Below are 19,936 nucleotides of genomic sequence, written 5' to 3'. Positions count from 1 at the left end.
ATTCCCCCTCACCCAAGACCACCCCCACCTGCCTGTTCGATCAGATAACGCCAAGTCATTCCTTCTCCTCTCTTTGAAGCTTACAGCCACACTAGGTGGCCTAGTCCTAGACCTTTGTTATGCAAATTCTGATATGCTACAAAGCTCTTAACTGTAAAGTTCAGACCTATGATTTTAAGTCATGTTTGCTTCTCCAACAGGGACCATAAAGGGGTTAACACTAGGGGCGAGGAAGGTTCCCAAATTGTGTTCTAACTGAAGGGGGGGTGGGACTGACTAGGGGAAATGACAGATTGCTGTTCATACATTGTATGAACATGCGATCGGTCATTTCTCCCCCTGACAGCTCCCGGTTCTCGCTCTGTAACGAGTGCGTGCCCCTAGTGGCTGCAATGCAAAATTACGTTATATTACGTGATTTTGCGCAGCCGAGCCGACCTGCCGCCGTAAAACTACGGTGGGCGGTCGGCAAGAGGTTAAAGGGGTTGTAAAGGAAATATTTTTTTTTTCATAATAAGCATCCTTTACCTGCAGACATTCCTCTTTTCACTTGCTCATTGTTCGTTTTTGCTCAGAAGTTGCTCTATTTCTTCTCTGTTCTGTTCATTTCCTGCTTGTCTGATTTTACTGACCACCGTGAAGATAGGCTTTACTGCGGTGGTCAGTGACGTGCTCACCCCCTCCTGGGAACTACATCTGTGCGGCAGGAGGCTCTCTACGTGTTAGAGACCTCAAGGAGGTGTGAATTACTGGGCGTGCCGCATTCATACTGGGAAATGTAGTTCTTACATGAATGAGCGATGCAAACAAGGAAGTGAATGAGAGAACAGAAACTAGAACGCCGGAGGTGTTATAGATAAAGGAATTTAATAGGTATTTACTCGTTTTTTAACAGAATCATTACACTATTCTGTCTGTCTACCTTGCAGACATTAATTTTAGGCAAAAAAAACTTCCTTTTTCCATTGGAAAATTCCAACCGTGTGTATGCCCGTCTGAGTTTTTCCATCGGGAATTCAGAGGAATTCCAATGGAGTTTACATAGAGAACATGGAAACATTCCTCAGATTTTGGTTAATATTGACATGATAGCATCACGTTGCTGCAGATTTGTTAGCTGCACATCCATGATGCGAATCTCCCATTCCACCACATCCCAAAGGTGCTGTATTGAATTGAGACCTGGTGACTGTGGAGGCCATTGGAGTACAGTGACTTGTTGAAACTATGCCACGAAGAATTAAGGCAGTTCTGAAGGCAAAAGGGGGTCCAACCCGGGTACTAGCAAGGTGTACCTAATAAAGAGGCCAGTGAGTGTATGTAGAAATCAGAGAATTGGCTCATCAGAGCAGATCCGTTTTCTCAGATTTCTCCAAAGGTTATGATCCATGGATATGCATTGCCCTAGTCTCCAAATACAGTACACCTGTGTATAAGTCAGCATGAAGACAGCAGTATTATTTGCCATGGGATGGAATCCCATATACTTAGATGTACAGTACATTCTCACTGTGTTTCTGAAAAACTGGGCTCATCAAGTGTCCATTTTTTATATAATAGAGATATTTATACTATACATAAGTATATTCTCTCTGTCAACCAATTAGATGTCTGGTTTCTTTGGAATTAAGAACTTGAAAATAGCTGACATTCAGGGGCGGACTGACCATTGAGTCACTCGGGCACTGCCCGAGGGCCCCATGCCACTAGGGGGCCCCATCAGGGTTGCCAGGCTCAGTAAAACCAGGGACAGTATGTAAAAATCTGTGTTTTTTTTAGATCTGTCCCTGATATGTCCGAAACTGACATGCTTTTAATGTGAAGATCCCAAGATTTTAGCTACCCTGCCTCTGCACTGCCTCCTGGCGTGGTGGCCATCTGTAAGCCAGAGGGGCCCCATAATCTTCTATTGCCCGGGGGCCCCATGAGTTGTCAGTCCGCCCCTGCTGACATTTCACTGGCTGTCAAGATCAAACGTTTTTATTCATTTGCTCATGAAGAATTCTGGACTTTTCCAAACACCTGCAGTTGTCTAATGCGCTGATTGAGGGAGGGGATCCAACAGTTTATCTTTATTAGCTTCATCAGAAAGGTGTGGGCGCACAATTACTTTACTCATACTGTAATATTGTGGCTCCTTTAAAACGACGCGGCAGGAAGCATTGATTTTCTCTTCAGGTATTTAAATAAACCAAAGTTATGTGGCATAATGTTTTGTTTTATGACATCTGAGAAGATCTATACAATAAGGGCGCAAATAGGGAAATACTTAAAGGGGAATCCCATTTTTGTATTTTTTTCAAACATAGCAAATTTAAAAAAATAAACGAAAAAATAAATAAATAGACAACAAAATTAAAACTTTAACCATTTGCCAGGCCACTTTTTGCGATTCGGCACTGCGTCGATTTAACTGACAATTGCGCGGTCGTGAGACGTGGCTCCCAAACAAAATTGACGTCCTTTTTTTCCTACAAATAGAGCTTTATTTTGGTGGTATTTGATCACCTCTGCAGTTTTTATTTTTTGCGCTATGAACAAAAATAGAGCGACAATTTTGAAAAAAAAAAAACAATATATTTTATTTTGCTATAAAAAATATCCCCAACATATATATATAAAAAAATCTAAATTTAGACAGCCCCTGCAATAGAAATATAAGTTTTAGTGAGACTCTCTCCAAGGGTTAATCTCTTCTAAAGGGGTGCAGCTTTTCCCATTAGAACACAGTAAACATATCAGCTGATTAATAATAAACCAGACCCTCCCATTTAGAAAGAGTATGCAGTCAGTCTGGGGAAACAAGGAGCTATTTTGTCACAGCAACAAAAGGAATCTGCTACAAGGATGGTTGAAATCCCTGCAGTGTACATACAGCAACTCACAAAAGTGAGTACACCCCTCATATTTTTGTAAATATTTTATTATATCTTTTCATATGACAACGCTGAAGAAATGACACGTTGCTACAATGTAAAGTAGTGAGTGTACAGCTTATATAACAGTGTACATTTGCTGCCCCCTCAAAATAATGCAACACACAGCCATTAATATTTAAACCACTGGCAACAAAAGTGCGTACACCCCTAAGTGAAAATGTCCAAATTGGGCCAATTAATTCCCACCACAGTGCCAATTACTGCCTAGCAGTAACACCTGTCAGTACTTCATCATCAGTGCTGCCCATCAGTGACAATCAGTACCGCCTGTCAGTGTCCATCAGTGCCGCCTGTCAGTGCCCATCAGTGCAGCATTATCAGTCACGCCTATTGGAGCCCATCAATTCTTCATATCAGTGCCTCCTCATCAGTGTCCATCAGTGCCACTTTATCAGTGCCAACTCATCAGTGCCACCTCATCAGTGCCCGTCAGTGAAGGGGAAAACAACATTTTATGACAGAAACTAAAAAAAAACATTTTCAAAAATGAGGTTATTTTTTAGTTTGTTAAAAAAAAAAAACGCAGAGGTGATCAAATACCACCAAAAGAAAGCTCTATTTGTGGGAAGAAAATGATAAAAATGTAGTTTGGGTACAGCGTTGGATGACCGCACAATTGTCATTCAAAGTGTGACAGTGCTGAAGGCTGAAAATTGTCCTTGGCAGGAAGGGGTGAAAGTGCCTGGTATTGAAGGGGTTAAACGTTAAAATCAAAATTTTGGAGAATGGAGAATAAATTGGTTGTTTTTGAAATTTGTGTGTTGCACGATATGCGCACGGCCATTTATTAAATGCAAATTTTCAGGGAAAAAATACACTTAAATGCATTTTAGATCCCACAAACACCATATAATACCTATAAGTTTGTATGATATAAAACATGAGGGTGAGATGAGGAAATAGAAACCCAATAAGTCAAGATCTAATAATCGTGCATGTCTGAGAAACTATTTTTTTTTTTTTCATTTATTTCATTTAAATATATTTTTGTACATGTAACGCTACCCCCGAAGGAGCCGCTGGTTGTTGTTGGGATTGGCGTATTAAGTTACCTCAATGTTGTCTAGGGGTATAGTTGATGAGTAGAGTAGCATAGAGCAGTGAGCGAATGTCCAGTCAATGAAGGAAGGTTTTCAAATGCTTTATTTTCGGCCCAACATAGCCAACATCAACATGGAATAGGAAGGAAAGGTTGATGAAGCAATAGAGAACTTTGCGGTATTAGGCCTGCATATGAACAAGAGCAATCCTGCTCTCAGTAGCACAGTAGTAGTAGTTACAGTTCGTCGCCACTCTAGCCAGAGTGGGTGAAGTGCCCCCAGACAGACTTCTGCCACAAGCCTGGCAGCCGAAGTGTCACTTTAGATTTCTGGGAGGAACAGGCCTCTGCCACAGACCTGGCTCTAGGGCCTCTGCCACAGGCGTAGTACTTGAATGAGCTAAATGGACGGATTGAGCGAATCCTCCCAGTAGATTAAGCATAGGTCACCAGATGACAGCAAAGTGTACCTGTCAGCATTCCGGTCACCAGATCCCCGATGGTTCGTTCAAGCCCTGTTGGACAACCTGCCTCCGGGTTCTCCTCAAGCCGACCCCCCATCAAACGGCACCCAGCCTGGGATCTTCTCAATAAAGCAGGGAACCCAGCAAGTCACTGTGGCCCCTTTCAGCAAGATGGAGCTCCACGTAACATGCGACGGCCTGGAAGGCCATCGCCAGGGTCCGTTGGATGCGCACCCCCTAAAGGTGGGTGCCGCACCTGGAACCCGCGAAGAACAACACAAAATGGCGTCTGCCACAGATATACCCTCCCCCAGCATGCCCCGCGAGGGAAAGCTCCTCCAATTGGCTGCTGGGGAAAAGTGGCTCTGCCAGAACCCCTCTAGCGCCACCTGTCGCCCAGGGGTGGAAACGACACCCCTGGAGCGCCGAATGACCTACAGGACAGTTCAGGAATGACAGAAGCCCAAATTTAGCAAATTGTGAATGGGAGCAAAATAACTCTCCCATTCCCCACTAACTTTAGCGTAGTGCCCATACTTAAAGTAAAGGGGCGCTACATACACTTTTTAATTATTATTATTTTTTTATTCAACTTTATTGATATAACAAAAAAAAATTGGTTTTGACCAGAGATACACTTTGATTACAGGTGCATCTTATAAAATTAGAATATCACCAAAAAGTTTATTTATTTTAGAAATTCAATACAAAAAGTGAAACTCATATATTTTATAGAGATGCGTTGCACACGGAGTGATATACAGTGAGGGAAAAAGTATTTGACCCCCTGCTGATTTTGTACGTTTGCTCGCTGACAAAGAAAAGATCATATCATTTATTGGTCGGTTTATTTTAACAGTGAGAGACAGAATAACAACAAAAATATCCACACATTTGAAAAACGTTATAAATGGATTCGCATTTTAATGGGTGAAATAAGTATTTGATCCCCTATCAATCAGCAAGATTTCTGGCTTTCAGTTCTATACAGGTAACCAGCTGAGATTAGGAGCACTTCCTCTAGGGCAGTGCTCCTAATCTCAGTTTGTTACCTGTATAAAAGACACCTGTCCACAGAAGCAATCACTCAGATTCCAATCTCTCCACTATGGCCAAGACCAAAGAGCTGTCCAAGGATGTCAGGGACAAGTTTGTAGACCTACACAAGGCTGAAATGGGCTACAAGACCATCGCCAAGCAGCTTGGTGAGAGAGTGACAACAGTCTGTGCAATTATTCGCAAATGGAAGAAGCACAAAATAACTTTCACTCTCCCTCGGTCTGGGGCTCCATACAAGATCTCACCTCGTGGAGGTTTAATGATCATGAGAATGGTGAGGAATCAGCCCAGAACTATACGGGAGAATCTTGTCAATGATCTCAGCTGGGACCATAGTCTCCAAGAAAACAATTGGTAACACACTACGCCGTAGAGGACTGAAATCCTGCAGTGCCTGCAAGGTCCCCCTGCTCAGGAAATCGCATGTACAGCCCGTCTGAAGTCTTCTAATGAACATCTGAATGATTCAGAGGAGAACTGGTGGAAAGTGTTGTGGTCAGATGAGACCAAAATTAAGCTCTTTGGCATCAACTCAACATCAACACTCGCCGTGTTTGGAGGAATGCTGCCTATGACCCCAAGAACACCATCCCCACCGTCATACATGGAGGTGGAAACCTTATGCTTTAATATCCATACCAGACCTGAAGGGCCTGGTAATTGAATTTGGGGGGACCCCCACGCTTTTTTTTTTTTGTGAATGAATCCTCTCTGAATTACCGGGAGACGACAATTCATTATAGCCGCAAGTCCGGTTTTAAATTACTTTTTTTCTTTCAGAAATGACACTTTGTGCAGTGACAGTTCTAAGTACTGGAAACATGCGCTATTTCACATGCTTAAATCCCCCCCCCCCCCCCCGGTACGAAATTTAAAGGAATATTTCACTTTTATTGTTTTACTTTTAGCATTATTAAATTCACTGCTCCCGAAAAAATAGCCGTTTTTAAAACTTTTTTTTGCAATGATACATGTCCCCTGGGGCAGGACCCAGGTCCCCAAACACTTTTTATGACAATAACTTGCATATTAGCCTTTAAAATTAGAACTTTAGATTTCTCCCATAGACTTTAACAGGGTGTTCCACGGCTTTTCGAATTTGCCGCGAACACCTCAAATTGTTCGTTGTTTGCCGAACAGGCGAACAGGCAATGTTCGAGTCGAACATGAGTTCGACTCAAACTCAAAAGCTCATCCCTACTGGCCACATACAGGGGGCCCAACATGCACGGAGCGCCGTCAGGTGTTCTAGAGACATAAATTACACATCTCATTTCCTGACAACCAATCACACTTTTGAAGTCCCTGGAGCACCAGGACAATGGAAACTCCCACAAAATGACCCCAATTTGGAAAGAAACCCCAACGTATATTCTATGAGGAATAATGAGTCTTTTGAACGTGTCATTTTTTTTTCACACAAGTTTTTGGAAAATGTGGCAAAAAAATGAAAACGCATATTTCTACGCATTATTTTACATCTTTTTATGGTACTGATGGGTGCTGGTGAGGATCCACTGATAGGGTGGCACTGATGAGCACTTACTGATGGGTACTGTATTGGCACTAATGGGCACATTAGTGGCACTGATAGGGCACTGTAGAGCACAGATGTGGCACTGTAGGGCACTGATGTGGCACTTATGGGCACTGCATGGTACTGATGTGGCATTGTTGTGGCACAGATGGGCATTGATGGGGAACAGATGTGGTACTGGTGTGGCACTGTAGAGCACTGCTTGGCACAAATGTGGCACAGCTGGGTAATGATGTGGCACTGCTGGGGCACAGATGTGCATTGATGTGGCATAGATGTGCATTGTAGAGCACTATGTGAGATCTAACGTTAAAACCAGTTGATCTTAACGGATCTAACGAATATCTATATGCCTGAATGATTTTTGGCCAGAAAATTTGATAAGGGGAGGCCAACCCATCCATATGTACCACCTAATATCTCTATTTTTATGTGGAATATCTCGGAAATCATGTGAGATCTAACGTTAAAATCACTTGATCTTACCGGATCTAATGAATATCTATTAGTCTGAATGATTTTTGGCCAGAAAATTTGATAAGGGGGGGCCAGCCCTCCCTCATTAATCACTTAATAAGTCTCTAATTATGTGAGATCTAACATTAAAACCAGATGATCTTACTAAATCTAACAAATAGCTTGCAAAATAGCTAACTTTTTGGTCAATTTTTTGATAAGGGGGGGGGGGCTGATGACGGGTTAGCCCCCCCAGCAAATAATTGTTAACATTGCTTCTTCTGTGTGAGATCTAACGCAAACAACGGTTGATCTAACCTGATCAAACAAAGATCAGTGTAAAAACACTGACAATGAAAAGGGGGCATTACTTAGTGCCCACAACATGGGGAGAGTGGCTGTCAGAATAAATAATTAAATATACAATAAACAATATTTTATATGTCTGTAAATATATTTTAAAAAAAATGATGGCGTCCTGTCAGCTTCACTATGGCTGTCAGGTATAATTTGGGCGGGTAGAAGCCTGTTTTTGGGCGGTAAAAGCGTGATTTTGAGCGGGAAGGCTGAAGTCACGTTTTTCCCGTGGTTTTTTTTAAGTCACGTTTTTCCCGGGCTTATTGCACGTGTATGGGGCTATATAAGCCCAGCACCCTGAGGCCTTAACCAGCTGTAACCTGGATCAGCGTGGTGTGCTCCCCCTTCCCTCCCACCCTGTCGCAGCACCTGTTATGTGGTATGTCACCCTTGAAGTCAAGGGGGGACTTGTATTTATTTATTATTTATGGTATTCGCTCGAGTTTTATGACTGAGCGAGATCTTGAGAGAGAATTTTAAGTTTGGACAGTTATTTTTAAGAAGTTGAATATTGAAAGATTTATTTATTAAGAAGTTAAATTATTAATTGGATTATTTATTTATTTATATTTATATATTTACCAATAAAGGTGCCGCGGCCATTTCTATTACCAAAAAAGAAAATAAATAAAAATAAATATTATCAATAAAATTATTTAAATACACTTTGGTATGTTGAGTTTTATTTATAGGTATTAGTTGAATTTATTTGGTACAGCCTACATTCCCATGCAATCCTTCTCTGTGTTTACTATGGTGAACAGGAAGTGAATGTGTGCTGAGTGTGAGGGGAGAGGAGGGGTTGTATTAGACGTGTATGGCTGACACAGGGAGAGGAGGGGTTGTATTAGACGGGCATGGCTGACACAGGGAGAGGAGGGGTTGTATTAGACGGGCATGGCTGACACAGGGAGAGGAGGGGTTGTATTAGACGGGCATGGCTGACACAGGCATGGCTAACACAGGGAGAGGAGGGGATGTATTAGACGAGCATGGCTGACACAGGGAGAGGAGGGGTTGTATTAGACGAGTATGGCTGACACGGGGAGAGAAGGGGTTGTATTAGACGAGCATGGCTGACACAGGGAGAGGAGGGGTTGTATTAGACGGGCATGGCTGACACAGGGAGAGGAGGGGTTGTATTAGACGTGTATGGCTGACATGGGGAGAGAAGGGGTTGTATTAGACGAGCATGGCTGACACAGGGAGAGAAGGGGTTGTATTAGACGTGTATGGCTGACACAGGGAGAGGAGGGGTTGTATTAGACGAGTATGGCTGACACGGGGAGAGGAGGGGTTGTATTAGGAGCATGGCTGACACAGGGAGAGGAGGGGATGTATTAGACGAGCATTGCTGACACAGGGAGAGGAGGGGTTGTATTGGGAGCATGGCTGACACAGACTGTGTGTATGGCTGTGTGTACTCAATCTCTGCTCCTACTCTCAATATTCAGGGGGTGTAAGAGGAAATACCAAGTGAGATCTGGGAGAATGTAAACCTTCCAACAACAACTCTCTCACATCTATAGCCACCGGAAACCACACTGTCACCAATTATTTCTTGCCAATACATCAGACAGAAAGCACCATCTTTCAATCTGGCAAACAGTCAGCTATAGGGCAGGTTCATGTCTGCCATCTTGTTTTCAAAGTGAGGCTACAATCCACTTCCTTAGTGTAATCCTGGCTGAATGTACAGTCTCTCTCTTTGGATTGTGTACAGATACTTTAGTTTTAGGTCACATTTGCACATCTGGGTGCCACAAAGTTTATACATGGCGTCTGAGTGTGAAAATGAGATCTGTGAGCGAGCGACTGCAGAGAGCGACACAGTGCTGTCTAGCAATGATCCTAAGAGCAGCTGTCATCTGATACAGGTAATAGTGCTACACTGACTGTACACATATCATCTAATACAGGTAATAGTACTATATCTTCACTGACTGTACACATCATCTTTTACAGGTAACAATACTACACCCTCACTGACTTACACATGTCATCTAATACAGGTAACAATACTACATTCACACTAATGCTTTTTTTGATGCATTTTGCAGAAATGCAGGGACATTTTTTAACATGTTTTCCTATGGAACATGTTCACATCAATGCTTTTTTGTGCCTCTGCATTTTTGGAAAGGGTGAGGGACTTTTTTTTCTGCAAAAAGCAGCGTTTTGCATGTAATAGAATTCAATGGACCTGCATCCAAAACGCAAGTACCGCGATTTTGCCGCGATTTGCGTTTTGCGTTTTTTTTTAACCTGTTTATAGCTGATTGTTAAAGGAAATGTAAAAAAAAAAAATTGATGGGTAAAAAAAAAAAAAAAAACGCAAATCGCGGTAAAAACGCACGTAAAAAAACGCAGCAAGCACCGCAAAAAGCACTGCAAAAACGCTCCAAAGCAACATGCATAGGTGTGAATCGAGTCTCACTGACTTGCACATGTCACAATACTACAGTACACCTTCACTGACTGTACATGTCATCTGTTACAGGCAGGGCCACCATCAGGAATTATGAGGCCCCTTACACAGCTTCAGGCATGGGATGGGCCCCCTGGAGCAGAGAACCAGGGGGGGGTTCTGCCGCCTGAAATTGAGAAGCGGGGGGCTGCCGCGAATTGAGAAGCGGGGGGGCCCTTTACAAAGAAAAATATATATAAAAAAAGGGGGGGTAGCCATCCGGGGCCCTGGGGAACTCTGGGTCCTTTAATGAAAAAAAAAAAAATATATATATATATATATATATATATATATATATATATATATATATATTATATTTATATTTATATATATATATTTTTTTTTTAAAAGGGCAACCCCCCTTTTAAAAAAAATAAAAATAAATATATATATATATATATATATATATATATATATATATATATATACAGGCATACCCCGCTTTAAGTACACTCACTTTACATACACTCACGAGTAAGGACATACTCGCGAGTGTATGTAAAGTGCCTTACAAGTACTGTACAGACATTTTGCAGCCGCAGTAGAAGGAGCTGAAGCTCCGAGAGCATAGCCCGTCCTGTTCCAGTGTGCCCCTGACACCCCCACTACAGCCCCTGAGACATCAACTACAGCTCCTGACACCCCCACTATAGCCCCTGACCCCCCACTATACCCTAGAAGTGAAAAAGGGTATTGTTTCACTTTAAGTACATTTTCGTTTTACATTCATGCGCTGGTCCCATTGTGTACTTAAAAGTGGGGTATGCCTGTATATATAAATTACAAAAAAGGGGGTTGCCATCCGGGAAACTCTGGGCCCTTTAATTATATATATATATATATATATATAATTACATTTTTTTTTTTTTATAAAAAGAGGGATTGCCATGGGATGTCTGGGCCCCTAAACATATTAAATCACATTTAAAGGCTTATGAAGGCTTATGACAGAGGAACAGCGCCACACCTACACTGCCCTTTTAATCCATATCTGTACTTCACCTAGGTGTTAATATACTGTAGGCAGAGACGTTGCTGGGGGGGCGGGGGGTGCGTCCCGCACCGGGTGACACCCGCCACAGGGGTGACATCCATAGGGGGGCGGAAATCCCCCAATCAGGCAGTCTCTTGCACTGGCGGCATCTGCCTCGGCGGCTCCTTTTCATATCAGTGAGAACGGGCAGCAGGGAGGGCGATATATGTAAATCCCTCCCTGCTTGCCTGGGAAGAAGTAACAGTGAGTGTCTGCTACTGTAAGCAGCGCCACGGTGCCTGACTGTTAACAGAGCAAGGGAAGAGTGACTGCTTTCTTCCTGGAGGAATGAGAGCCAATAGGAGAGCCACTACCTTTGCCATCCAATGCCAGAGAACGAGCGGGTCTCCAAGGGGCTCAGGTGCTGAAGCATGAACAGGTGGAGGATTGCAGATAAAATTGTATAGGCAGCTATGGAAGCGTCACTGGATTCTGGAAGCAAACTGAGGGTGGCAAGTCCTGGAAACAAGTTGGTGTATTTACAGAACTACAGTGTCAGCAGGGTACAGACTGGTCATATACCCTGTAACCCATAATGTACATTATATACAGACTAGTCTGTACCCTGATACCGTGCTGTAAATTGTATACACTGGTCTGTATATAATGTACAATATGATTTACAGGGTATAAGACTAGTCTGTACCAGTGGCGGCTGGTGCTCAAAATTTTTGGGGGGGCGCAAACAAATGAAAAAAAAAAAAGAAAAGACAATTGCAGCCTCACTGTGCCCATCAAAGGCAGCCACTGTGCCCATCAATTGTCGCCACTGTGCCATGCCAAACGCAGCCACTGTGCCATGCCATCAAACACAGCCACTGTGCCCATCAATTGTCGCCACTGTGCCCATCAATTGTCGCCACTGTGCCCATCAATTGTCACCACTGTGCCCATCAATTGTCACCACTGTGCCATGCCAAACGCAGCCACTGTGCCATCAAACGCAGCCACTGTGCCATGCCATCAATTGTCGCCACTGTGCCATGCCATCAATTTTCCCCACTGTGCCCACATCAACTGTGCCCACATCAACTGTCCCCACTGTGCCCACATCAACTGTCCCCACTGTGCCCACATCAACTGTCCCCACTGTGCCCACATCAACTGTCCCCACTGTGCCCACATCAACTGTCCCCACTGTGCCCACATCAATTGTCCCCACTGTGCCCACATCAATTGTAGCCACTGTGCCCTGTAAAATGCTGCCAGTCAGATCCCCCCCCCCCCCCTGGCACTTACCTTTCTGGGATTAGCCATCCTCCTTCCACGGTCCCTCTATGTCTTCTGCCGCCCTCGATGACGCTTCAGCCAATCGGGTTACCGATAACCAGAATCGGTGAACCCGATTGGCTGAGACGGCCGTCAGTCTTATCCAAGGGACGCAGCCCCCGTACATTCCGAGGATAAGACATCCAGGAGCCGAAGGGCTATACTCGGAAAGCCTATTAGAGCCGCTGGCTCTGATAGGCACTTCCGCACAGCCAACCAGCCGCCGTTATTTAGTTAGCCGGCGCCCTATGTTTGGCCATCTGAATAGATTAGCGGCAGCTGGCCACAATAACATACATTCATGCAATGCATGAATGTATGTTATTTGCCCGGCGCTGCAGAACGACATTTTAAAAGCCTTAAAGGGCCCGTTTTTTCTTTTTTTTTTATGACTACAGGAGGGGGGGGGGCAGCGCGGGGCAAATCTGAACTGGGGTAGGGTAGTTAAGATATGGGGGGGGGGGGGAGTTAACCCCCCCCCCCCCCAGATATGTGCTGGGGGACACTTTGGGAGAAGAAAGTACCTATGCTAGAAGTGGAGGTTGCCAAAGCACCCCCCAGCACATCTGACCCCCCCCCCCACCTCATTACAAGCACAAGTGGAGAGGGATGTGTATACTGAGGAAGGGGATCTTTACGGAGGGAGGGGGTCTGTACTTAGTGGAGAGGATGGTCTGTAAGGAGGGAGGGGGTCTGTACTTGGTGAAGAGGGTGGTCTGTAAGGAGGGAGGGTGGTCTGTAAGGAGGGAGGGGGTCTGTACTTAGTGGAGAGGGTGGTCTGTACTGAGAGAGGGGGTCTCTACTTAGTGGAGAGGGTGGTCTGTAAGGAGGGAGGGGGTCTGTACTGAGAGAGGAAGTCTGTACTGAGAGGGGGGGTCTGTACTTAGTGGAGAGGATGGTCTGTAAGGAGGGATGGGGTCTGTACTTAGTGGAGAGGGTGGTCAGTAAGGAGGGAGGGGGTCTGTACTTGGTGAAGAGGGTGGTCTGTAAGGAGGGAGGGTGGTCTGTAAGGAGGGAGGGGGTCTGTACTTAGTGGAGAGGGTGGTCTGTACTGAGAGAGGGGGTCTCTACTTGGTGGAGAGGGTGGTCTGTAAGGAGGGAGGGGGTCTGTACATGGTGGAGAGGGTGGTCTGTAAGGAGGGAGCGGGTCTGTACTTAGTGGAGAGGGTACTCTGTACTGAGAGAGGGGGTCTGTACCTAGTGGAGAGGGTGGTCTGTAAGGAGGGAGGGGGTCTGTACTTAGTGGAGAGGGTGGTCTGTACTGAGAGAGGGGTCTGTACTTAGTGGAAAGAGTGGTCTGTACTGAGAGAGGGGGTCTGTACTTAGTGGAGAGGATGGTCTGTAAGGAGGGAGGGGGTCTGTACTTGGTGGAGAGGGTGGTCTGTACTGAGAGAGGGGGTCTGTACTTGGTGGGGAGGGTGGTCTGTACTGAGAGAGGGGGTCTGTACTTAGTGGAGAGGGTGGTCTGTAAGGAGGGAGGGGGTCTGTACTTAGTGGAGAGGGTGGTCTGTAAGGAGGGAGGGGGGGGTCTGTACTTAGTGGAGAGGGTGGTCTGTACTGAGAGAGGGGGTCTGTACTTAGTGGAAAGGATGGTCTGTAAGGAGGGAGGGGGTCTGTACTTAGTGGAGAGGGTGGTCTGTACTGAGAAGATGGTCTGTAAGGAGGGAGGGGGTCTGAACTGAGGGACAGGGGTCTATACTTAGTGGAGAGGGTGGTCTGTACTGAAAGAGGGGGTCTGTACTTAGTGGAAAGGGTGGACTGTACTGAGAGAGGGGGTCTGTACTTAGTGGAGGGGGGTCTGGACTGAGGGACAGAGGTCTATACTTAGTGGAAAAGGTGAACTGTACTGAGAGAGGGGGTCTGTACTTAGTGGAGGGGGGTCTGGACTGAGGGACAGGGGTCTATACTTAGTGGAGAGTGTGGTCTGTACTAAGAGAGGGGTTCTATACTTAGTGTAGCGGGGAGGTCTGTACTGAGGGGGGCGGGTCTGTACTGAGGGGGGCGGGTCTGTACTGAGGGGGGACGGGTCTGTACTGAGGGGGGACTATACTTGGTGGAGGGGGGGGGTGGTGACACAATTTTTTCCCGCACCGGGTGACACCAACCCTAGTGACGCCACTGACCGTAAGGGCTGTAGTTCTCTCTCCTTACTACCTGCCTTGTACTCACAACTTACCATTTACCATTACCCTACTTTGCCACGTCTGTTGCATGTATGGCAACCCTTTGAAATTAACCTCTCACTTTACACTCTCAAGTGCTGTATTACAAGGGGACAGGGGGCACTACAGGGGGCCGGGGTTGGTTGGTAATGTTCTTATTCTGAAGAGGTTTACATCAAGGTCTCTAATTTTTTACTTGTTTTTTTATGTCAATATATATTTACAGTGTCTGATTTATATAAGTGTGTACAACCTGTTTTCTTCCTTACAATCAGGACACTGAAATCTCTAACATGAGTCCTCTTGATTACGTCATGGAACAAGAAGTTGCAGAAGACATGTGCATTTCCAAAAAAAAGCTAAACCGGAGAAAAAAGGATGGAAAAAGCATTAGAAAAAGAGCACAAAATTATTCTCCTCAAATGTCAATAGAGGCAGGTATGTGTAAAACTCCAGCATCTTTCCACACCTGGGGAGCTGCAAGAGATGCTTATAACCAGCCCAGAAGTGCACATCTATATGCGCTTGTAATTGTAAACTTGTGCATCATGCTTACCTGTGCATGTGCGTATGCTGTATTTATGAAACAAAGAGGTTTTGCAGTCGGGAAATAAATCATATGCATGGAAAACAACTAATGCAAAAAAAAAAGAGCATTGTGCTTACATTTCTTCTGAGAAATTCTCACTTCCTGTTCTTCTGTCTGTAACTCCACACAGTAATGCAAGGCTTTCTTCCTGGTGTGGAGTGTCGTGCTTGCCCCCTCCCTTGGACTACAGGAGAGTCAGGACGCCCACTAACACACAACTCCTTTCTCTATCTGCAACGTAGAGAGCGTCCTGACTCTCCTGTAGTCCAAGGGAGGGGGCGAGCACGACACTCCACACCAGGAAGAAATCCGTTTGGCCTATTCCTTCTCACATCCCTGTTATACTTGAAAGACTTAGAACCTGTTTGGCAAGGTAAGACTTTTAAGACTTGCACTTAAAAATATATAAAGTTTATTTATGCAAAATCAGTTTCCAATTACATGTTGAATAAAATATTATTAGAATAATAGGTAATTTTCTTATTATTTATCTCCATATTTTATTAAGCACACTTAAATTGGTTCTAAAGGCTCTTTTGTTTCCGCTGTTGTCAATCACAGACACTAAGCCAATCAGGAGAGTCAAGGGGCGGGGCAGAGCCACGACTGTGTGTGAATAGATATGCAGAGCCGCCGCTCAGGAGCACGCCTGCTCGGGTGCCCCCATTGCAAGCTGTTTGCTTTGGGGGCACTCGGCAGGAGGGAGGGGCCAGGAGCACTGGTGGGGAACTCGAGCAGAGGAGGATCGGGGCTGCTCTGTGCAAAGCCGCTACACGGAGCAGGTAAGTATAACATGTTTTTTTTTTTTAACCACTTGCCGACCTGCTCACACACATATACATCGGCAAGGTGGTTCATTCCCATGAAACGTCATACCCGTATGTCGGCTCCTTCAAGAGCCATAGCAGGAGAGCGCGCTGCACGGCAGTGGAGAACACACAAAATCCTTGTTCTGACAGACGAGAAGAGACATCTGCTGTTCATAGTAATTGCGAACAGTGATATGTCTCCTCCTCCAGTAGGTCCCATCCCCCCACAGTTAGAAACACTCACAAGGGAACATATTTAACCCCTTGATTGCCCCCTAGTGTTAACCCCTTCCTGTCAGTGACATTTACAAAGTAAGCAGTGCATTTTTATAGCTCTGATCGCTTTTTAAATGTCAATGGTCCGAAAAATGTGTCAAAAGTGTCCGATCTGTCTGCCGCAATGTCGCAGTCCCACTAAAAATTGCAGATCACCGCCATTACTAGTAAAACAATAATAATAATAATTATAAAAATGCCCAAACCAATCAATATACACTTATTGTGATTTATCTATTTATTTTTTACCAAAAATATGTAGAAGAATACATATTGGCCTAAACTGATGAAGAAATTAGTTTTTTAAAACATTTTTGGGGGTATTTATTATCGCAAAAAGTAAAAAATATATATATATTTTTTTCAAAATTGTCGCTATTTTTTTGTTTATAGCAAAACAAATAAAAAACACATAGGTGATAAAATACCACCAAAAGAAGCTCTACTTTGTTTGGGTACAGCGTCGCACGACCGCACAATTGTCGGTTAAAGCTACGCACAAAAAATGGCCTGGTCATTAAGGGGGGAAATGTTCCAGGGCTGAGGTGGTTAAAAAGAGACTTTAATATCACTTTAAGCATTATATATGTACAAACTGGCATATTCAGATATTATTTTTCAAAAATTGAGCTAATGGGATAGATGAACCTCTCTAGGTATATAAGTGCATAAAATTACAACATGTTCATAGAATACATCATTTGTAACAGTACCTCTGTTTATGTCACACAGCATTCACAGTTACCTGAACATGCACCAAACAAGGGGAGAAACGACCAGAGGCCCAAGCAGGGAAGCAAAATCTGTTTTATTGTAGATCATTTTGCTCTGATGCCGCGTACACACAACCGTTTTTCGCGATGTGAAAAATAATGATTTTTTTTTTAATGTCATTAAAAACGATCGTGTGTAGGCTCCAGAGCATTTTTCGCGACGTTAAAAATGGCCATTAAAAATTTAGAACGTGCTCTAAATTTTCGCGTCGTTTTAAACGTTGTCGTTTTTAAAGTCGTAAAAAATGGTCGTGTGTGGGCTTTAACGACGTGAAAAAAACATGCATGCTCAGAAGCAAGTTATGAGACGGGAGCGCTCGTTCGGATAAAACTAGCGTTCGTAATGGAGATAGCACATTCATCACACTGTAACAGACTAAAAAGCATGAAGACTGAAAAGCGCAAATCAGCAAAAGCAGCCCCAAGGGTGGCGCCATCCGAATGGAACTTCCCCTTTTTAGTGCCGTTGTACGTCACCGCGCTTTGCTAGAGCATTTTTTTTTTCACGATCGTGTGTAGGCAAGGCAGGCTTAACAATAATCGGGTTTAAAAAAAACGTTTTTTTTTTCTAGACCATAAAAAATGGTCGTGTGTACCCGGCAATAGAGCCTTTTTACAAAACCAGACCCAGTGCGTGTTTTTGGGTACTTGGGTGTTTTTTCTGCTCGAAAGCTCCTCTCAAAAACGCGAATTTGATGGGGGGGTTTTCTACATGTAGGAGCATATGCCTGTAAACTCTTGAAAACGCTAAATTGCGTACATGGACATATTGGCTAACATGGAGGGGAGTTTCCAGGCAGAAGAAAATGAGAGCTCAAAAAATAGTCAATGTATTCGGACGGCCCACCCAGAGCATGTTTCTTGGAGGAGCCAATGTATTCTGATGACCCTCGATGATACCTGACACTTGTTTATCTAGTGTACCTTATTGAGGTTAGCTGCAGTAATTTGGTATAATGTATTACCTTGCATAATTCTCCTGGCCAGACCTGTACCTGGTCTTATGCTCTAGTCATTGGTTGACATTTATTCAATGACAACTCTGCCTCATTGGCTGATTTTGCTTCACTTCATATCCTAGACTCTAACCAGGAAGTGAGATAATATGTTTCCAACATGAGGAAATCCTCCCCTTAGACAGTTGTCATGGAAACAAGTGTCCTATGGAAAGATTTCTCCTATATTTTTAGTCTGATGACAACTCACCATATTGGGTTTAACCACACTTAAATTCCCAGTGATTTTCAATGTGGATGAGGGGAATCCTCCTGCTGTGCCATTGTGCTCTTGCGGTGAGGAGACTTTCCTACCATCAGACTACAATGATCAGTGTTGCCGGCTCTAGCCTGCTGCACTGATCGATCAGGAAAAACCCGACAGGCTGGTTATACAGCAGTCAATTCGTACATTGACTTTTGACAACCAGGGTGCCCATCAATGGATTCAATTTCACCAGTTCTGCATGGACCGGCTGACTTTCGATCCATGTAGGGGTGGCTTAATGGGGACATAGACAGCAATAAAAACCTGACCATGGTTCCAACACCTCACCACTCTATTCAAATCTAGTTATACTTTAAAAATGATTTTGATAATATTGTGCTCCATTTTCTGACAGTTTAAAGGTTTTCTAATAAACACATTGAGGGAAACTTATCAAAACTCGCGTAGCCAGAATCTGGAGCAGCAGGGCATGGAAACCAATCAACTTCTATCTTTCATTTTCAAGTTGAATATAGACATTGGAAAAAAAGAAAAAATACTGCGCTATCTAGTAAAATGTAAGTGGAGCAGCTAACGCAGCAAGAAAGATCAAACTGCTAAAAGGTACCGTGGAGAAAGTGTAGCGCTAAAAATGATTGAATTTCAATGAAGAAATACATAAATAAATAAATAAACAAAATTCATGTACAACACCACATACTAGATAGTGTTACCACTAATTACAGTCCATAAACCTCCAATGAATGGATAATAATGACACAATAGAAATAGAAATGTTCATAAAGTTCATATATGAGAAATCCAGTGACTAGGTGAAAAGACAAAATCCAACGGTGATTTCTAGATAGAAGATCCACCACCACTTATGATAGGGGGCTTACCGGATAGATTGGACCCAGAAGGGCATATATCCTTTGATTATCATTGCGTGGCGTCGTTACGTAACGCGTCCCCTACCACCAGAACGAGGCTTGGCCGTGTGGTCACATGTTTAAATACTTGATGTTGGAGGTCATTGTTTTATAATGCCGCAGTTTATTCTTCGCTCTTCTCTTCCATCAGTGGAAGTTCAGTCCAGTATTGGAGACCTGGTTTTGGCAGCAGAGATGATGGAGAAAGCAAGTGAAACAACATTTCAAGACCCAGGTGCAGTAAATGAGTACATTATACATGACCATGGAGATTATTGTGTACCCGATGATCCTGAGCTCCTGAAAAAGATGGTGAGAGAGCTAAAGAAGGTATCTCATCAGCAGAGCCAACTTCTCCTCTCACTGCAAGAAGCGCTCAGCAGCAAAGAGATTCAAAGTCGTACGCTGCAGGTACTGTAGAAATAGGAATACCATACTGTATATCACTGTTTGGCAAAAGGCCCTTTACACCCTGCATTAAAAACCAAAATGGCACCCATTCAGACTGTGCCATTGCGGGCAATAGCCACAGATTTGGCATGTTCAAATGGCATGCCAAATCGGCGGCTATT

General features: G+C 44.0%; 1 protein-coding gene across 2 annotated transcripts in view; it reads left to right on the top strand.

The window, feature by feature from the left end:
* The first annotated feature begins 2,793 nt into the window (after positions 1 to 2,793).
* LOC120915274 overlaps positions 2,794 to 19,936 on the top strand; it is a 32,467-nt gene continuing 15,324 nt past the window's right edge. The window contains exons 1-3 of one of the 2 annotated variants that reach the window (XM_040325651.1): positions 2,794 to 2,889; positions 15,058 to 15,220; positions 19,516 to 19,775. In XM_040325651.1, coding sequence (XP_040181585.1) covers positions 2,848 to 2,889; positions 15,058 to 15,220; positions 19,516 to 19,775 — 465 coding nt within the window. In that variant the 5' untranslated portion in view covers positions 2,794 to 2,847. Of the gene's footprint in view, positions 2,890 to 9,050; positions 9,729 to 15,057; positions 15,221 to 19,515; positions 19,776 to 19,936 lie in introns of those variants that run through there. The other variant, XM_040325650.1, reaches the window with a different exon arrangement.

Source organism: Rana temporaria, chromosome 10 (assembly GCF_905171775.1).
Source record: "Rana temporaria chromosome 10, aRanTem1.1, whole genome shotgun sequence".
Classification (NCBI taxonomy): Eukaryota; Metazoa; Chordata; class Amphibia; order Anura; family Ranidae; genus Rana; species Rana temporaria.
The sequence above is the reverse complement of the archived record's forward strand: the minus strand, read 5'-3'. Positions and strand labels throughout refer to the sequence as shown.